Genomic DNA, 5,886 nt, shown 5'->3' on the forward strand with positions numbered 1-5,886 from the left:
TACCTTGGTAAAGGAAATTTATTTTGATAAGAAAACAAAATACACAACGTTAGATTAGACTTACAAGTGGTCAGAATAACTTTACAAAAATAATATTGAAGATAATGTATAAGCATTGCTCTTTTCGAGTGAAATGCATTAATTCGTTATATTTTGTTTAGACGCTAATGTGTGTCGTAATTACACATCATTCACAAACCATTCCAAATAGAAATAGATTTTGATAAGGAAGACGTAAATATTCTTGTTCAGGTTATCACTCAAAAGGTTGTATACTGCAAGGTCTCTTGAGGAAATTGGCGTGCTCACGAATCCATTTATTGGCCACTGGAAAAGACAATAGGACCGTAAATGAGTAAAGACGAAACTTAATGATCCAAAATTCCTCATGTATAATCCAGTCTCAGTTGTCACACTTTTCGTTAAACCAGTTTCGCTCAAAGTGTCTTTTCGTGACATCTGGATAATGTTTATGCTCAATACTGCCTGCACGACAAGCTGTTACACTAAAAAGAATAATATCGTTTTCTCGGCGCCATTAGCTATATTATATACATTATGAAATGCTTTAAAAAACAACCAAGTATAATAAAAGTTATTCAACTCATAGTGAAAATTTCCCGTAAAATAAACATCAAAATATCTGCATAAGATAATCAGACAAGTGTCTTCCTAATTATCGGAGTCATCACCAGCAAATTGCGCCAGTAAAGCGATTTTCTAGCTGAAAACTTAAAGAAAAACAAAACTTTATTCTCTCTCTTGTCGCCCTTTTGCGTCGGTACAGCATGAGCGGAATCACGTCCTGCAACAACTAAGTGTTATCACATCCAACGAAACCACCAGCTGTGATATCAGCAATAACTGACTGTTGTATCCGTCTTAACCCTAAACTGCTTTTACTTGAGCGGTGCAGCCACAGTTCCTCTTAATAGGTATTCCAATATGGTATCTATCTTTATCGTAACTGACATCTCAAATTTCGATTACATGAATAATGCATCGAAAGCTGCATTCTCTCTTGAAAGCTCTAATTCTAGAAGGCCTTTACCCACCCCATTTGTGGCCAAGCAACACAGGGCATCCCCCATGTTCAGCCCTTGGGTTGACGTCGCCGTTCTTCTTGAGGTTAAACCACATAACAGCTGCGCCCTTAACAGGAGGAACGGAGATGCCGGCCTTTGGGAAGGCCGTTCTGCCGCCTCTCTCCACATCTGACAGCTGCACATATCGGTAAGAAATTAAGTCTATTACTGTATATTGGAAATATAGATGGCCACTTGCATATTATTTCCAAAGCACAGCGTGGTGTATTGGTAGCAGGCAAAATAGAAACCATTTCTAATCGCCAACAATAGTTACATAGAACATCCAAGTTGCCATTCGGTCACCATCCTGGATCACATGAGCGCCAGCAGTGGTCTCGTGCCACTATCGGGGAAAATGAAAATAAATATAGTAAATCTGGGTCATTTTCTGATTATAAGGAATGAATTAGTGCGTATCACACGTCACAATCTCCGAGTAAAATAGATATCAAGGTCGCACCGTCCGGTGATAAGACTTTAAATGTGATTATAATAATCTACGTTTGTTATTTCATGAAGCACCAATCGATATTTAATATCACTCTTACTGAATTACACAACTGCTTAACTGCGTGATATGTGCTGCTATATGTACACCTACAAATATTCTAATCATTATAACTAAAATCAGTGAATATAATTCACTTCATTAATGTCATGATAAAGAGCATCTTAGCTTTTTGCTAATTACGGTATATATAATCATCGTCGTTTACTTTCCTTGGCCTTGTTATTCCTGAATTAACTCAAAACATAATTGGTTAAATGATATATTAGTAAATACGAGAGCCATTCCGTTCCTCATGGCCTGACCAAATGCTTTAATCAAGCCACAGAAAGAGTATGAGAAAAAATAAGGACGCGAGTCGGATAATGGAGATGACGATCAAACTCTATAGCCATTATTCAGAGGAGGGATACAGGTTTACCTCCTTAATGAAAGAATTCATTAACGTATATAATATGGGTATCAGCAGCTCACACAATTTATTTACACACTTGTGTATGTTACTTTGTATATCTGCTGTATATAAAGACAAGACAATTATGATAATAACGAAGTACATTATGTGCCTTTTTCAAACACCTTCAAAAATCCTGGTGCGGCCTTTTCTGCATCCATATAATCGTCTATGAACGAAGTGAATACTGTACTAACCTGATCTTCAGGTAAGTTCTTGAACAGGACGTCCACATGGTAAATGTAGTGGCCGCCCACGCCGTAGCTCAGCACCTTCAATGCAACATTATCTGCGTTAGTATTCCAATTTTCAAATCAACGTATTCCTAAAGTTTTAAAGGAAACGAACGAAATCAACCAAAACGAACGCAGCATTAGGATTTTTAAGGAAATTAATCTTATCAACCGTATAAGCAAGATATTCTGACAACCTGCAGGTCTTCTCCCGCCCTGCTTCCATCAGGCCCTTCGAATACATTGAGGCCGGTGATCGCCGAAATCCTCCTGCAGATACCCGGCAGGAGAGGGTGGGACGCGTTGGTGAGCCAGGCGGTCTGGGATACCCTGATGTCCGAATAAACCTCGGGAGCCAGCGTGCCCGAGCGAAAGAGCTGCAAGAGGACCATAGCTTTTTCTCACTCTCGCTCTTTCTTATATCGTGTGTGTGCGTGTGTGTGCTGTGCTGTGGTATGGTCTGTGTGTGTAACAGAAATTTACATTGCGAAATTGCTCATAACACTAAAGAATACTATTGAACCAATGATTTCAAAGTCCCATTACCTTTGACAAAGCCGAGTCCTTGATGGCCTGTATCTCGGAGTCGGAGAGAACATCGTAGAACAGGTACATCTCCGGGTCGAAGTGAAGCTGCTCATACTTGACGGGTTGGAGGACGAGGTGCGGCTGCCCCATGGCCGACACGCGGCACCGGAGGCCCGTGCCCTCTTCTTCGGACTGAAATGCGACACGAAACAGGATGTTCATTCACGGGGGTTGCAATTTGTCATTTATTTTGCCGCAGAAATGCATTTACATTAACGCAAATATGGGCGTTGTTGTAGCGATCAAGACCAAGGCGAAATAAGATAAGCTTACAGGTGACTTTTCGAAGTCGATACGCTCCGAAACAGAAAAAAAATCAGTATGTATGTTTCGAAAAGCAAGTAGACTAAACAGCATAGCTAAAAAATAATCTGTATTGATCAAAGCGTCAGACAACGACTCTGCCTTACCATGAAGTGCTCCCCTCGACAGAGCCGATCGTAAGTGATGTCGTGCGGCACCTGACTCTGGCCTTCGGAAAGACGAGCAGGGAAATGGTCCGTCTCTCCGTTCCAGGTGTCGTCATGCTTCGGAAGGCATTTCAGTGTCATTACATATACCTGGCGTCTTCATTACATATCAATCATTACGCAACACTAATGACACGTTTGCTATATAATCACATCTGGTATATGCGACGTGTACAGATGGGGTATAAGTGTGAGTTATTAATCCCGAATTATTACAACTCGTTCTATCCACCTCCTTAGACACAGCTGCCATGAGGCGGGAGACGTAGGCCTTCATCTCGGGGTGCGTGGTCGCCGTCCAGGCATAGCGGCTCCACAGCCAGGCGGAGGTGAAGTCTTTGGCCTTAAAGCTCTCGTCAGCAATCATCAGGCAGTCGTAGATGGTCAGCCCTTGAATAAGGAAAGAGAATGATTTCCCATTAATGACACCCATCAGTATCCATTTTATGGGCACTGAGGTATGATGGTCTTCGTCTTCAAATCTAGAAATACTTTTATGTCAATATTGGGCCTGATCCTGTATATTCATCTGGTCTATTGCTAGCGGCAGAAAAAATAATTGAATTTCTTAACATTTTCACTATGTAAATATATCTAATGTTTATTCATTGGCTGTGATCTGTACACTTTTAATATTTCACTGACGACATTTTCTGTTAGATAGTTTGTGCTGATAAATTCAAAGTCGTTTTTTTCACAAAGAATTATATCCCGGATTTAGACGCATTACCATCCTGTGTGAGTCATCGATGCATTAGAGAATCCAGCCTCCATCGGTACCTATATAAATGAACCCCCTCCGTCTGCCTGTCAGGGAAACGGAGAGAAAGGGACAGCCGCGGGCGTTGCCTTACTGGCGGAGGTGACGGCGTCGAGGAGGCGTCCGTCCACTAGATCGGTGATGGCCAGCCGGTATATGCGGCGGAGGCGGGCGATGGCTATGGCGGTGCCTCGAAGGTCGTCTCCAGTTGGCAGCAGTGTTGATTTTTCGGCTTCCCGCACCCGCTCCACGATGGCTAATAATTCTGAACGAAAAACATGTTTATATCCTTCCTGGGGGGATTACGTTAACTACCGGGATCCGTGGAAATTCAACGGAAGGAAAAAGACTAATAGGTACTTCTCTCCCCGCCCTCCTCTCTCTCTCTGTCTTTCACCCTCCTTCTACCTCTCGAATCCTCTTTCCCTTTCCCTCTCCCTCAACCTTTCCCTTTCCCCCTCGGCCACCTACTCTCACACCCAAATCTATCTTAAATTCTCTCCTCCCTTCTCACTTTAATCCTTACATCTGCCACTTCCCACTCCCCTCGTCTGCTTTCTTAACCTCCCCCACCACGTTCGCTCCCTTATCCCCTTCCCACCCTCACTCACCTCCTCCTCCCTGAGCTCTTTCTCTCTTCCCCTTCCCTTCCACTTCACCCATTCTGCTTTCCTCGTTTAGTCCCCTCCGTTTCCCTTCCCTTTCCTTTGTCATCTTTTTTTCTTTAAACCTTTTCCCTCTTCCGCCTTCCATGTTTTAGTCCCCCTTTTCTCCTAATTTCTTCCTTAATCTCCCACCTCGGATAAAATAATATGCATAAACTGACGGTCTAACTATTTCAGTGGAGTGTATTAACCTCGAAGGAGAATGATAATAATATTAATGATAATTACAATAGTAATAATAATACTAAAAGTAATGATAATAATGATGTTGATAATACTAATCCTACTACTACTAATAATAACAATAATGATGATAACAGTTAGAATATGATTCCAATAGATCCGTGTGTAAATGTGAATGTGCATGTGTGTATGTGTATGTAATATTCGTGTCGATTATCATCCCATTTTACATTAAAATAAAGCCCTCTCTTTCATCTCCACAAAGACATGGAATAATGATAATAATAGGTAAGAATAGGTGTAACCAAGCTGTATGTAAATCATGTTGCTGAAATGTGTATGCTAATATTATGCTATGTCTATTAGATTTTTCATAATTTTAATAATCTTATATATTATCCCATGCATATATTCACACACACACACACACACACACACACACACACACACACACACACACACACACACACACACAGACACACATATATATATATATATATATATATATATATATATATATATATATATATACATATATATATGTGTGTGTGTGTGTGTGTGTGTGTGTGTGTGTGTGTGTGTGTGTGTGTGTGTGTGTGTGTGTGTGTGTGTGTGTGTGTGTATATATATATATATATATATATATATATATATATGTGTGTGTGTGTGTGTGTGTGTGTGTGTGTGTGTGTGTGTGTGTGTGCATATATATATATATATATATATATATATATATATATATATATATATATATATATATATATATATATATATATATATATACGCGTGTGTGTGCGTGCGCATGTACGCATGTTTATTTACCTCTGCCTGCCACATTAGACACACCAATATTGTTATTTTTCCCTTCCACAAAAGCTATGAATTTATGCAATACTTCCTTCGTCATTAATTGCCCCCTAGATTCTGCTTGCCCCCC

At 40.5% G+C, this 5,886-nt stretch overlaps 1 protein-coding gene across 1 annotated transcript in view; it reads right to left on the reverse strand.

The window, feature by feature from the left end:
- Positions 1 to 5,886, reverse strand: part of LOC113800206 (prolyl 4-hydroxylase subunit alpha-1) — a 21,489-nt gene continuing 15,603 nt past the window's right edge. Inside the window, exons 5-13 of the mRNA XM_027350931.2 lie at positions 4,196 to 4,366; positions 3,574 to 3,731; positions 3,282 to 3,398; positions 2,830 to 3,003; positions 2,481 to 2,660; positions 2,248 to 2,322; positions 1,363 to 1,431; positions 1,056 to 1,221; positions 1 to 327 (exon numbers count right to left, since the gene is read on the reverse strand). Of these exons, the coding sequence (XP_027206732.2) occupies positions 257 to 327; positions 1,056 to 1,221; positions 1,363 to 1,431; positions 2,248 to 2,322; positions 2,481 to 2,660; positions 2,830 to 3,003; positions 3,282 to 3,398; positions 3,574 to 3,731; positions 4,196 to 4,366 (1,181 nt within the window). The 3' untranslated portion in view covers positions 1 to 256. The remainder of the gene's footprint in view (positions 328 to 1,055; positions 1,222 to 1,362; positions 1,432 to 2,247; positions 2,323 to 2,480; positions 2,661 to 2,829; positions 3,004 to 3,281; positions 3,399 to 3,573; positions 3,732 to 4,195; positions 4,367 to 5,886) is intronic.

The sequence above is a fragment of the Penaeus vannamei genome, chromosome 9 (genome assembly GCF_042767895.1).
Source record: "Penaeus vannamei isolate JL-2024 chromosome 9, ASM4276789v1, whole genome shotgun sequence".
Lineage (NCBI taxonomy): Eukaryota > Metazoa > Arthropoda > Malacostraca > Decapoda > Penaeidae > Penaeus > Penaeus vannamei.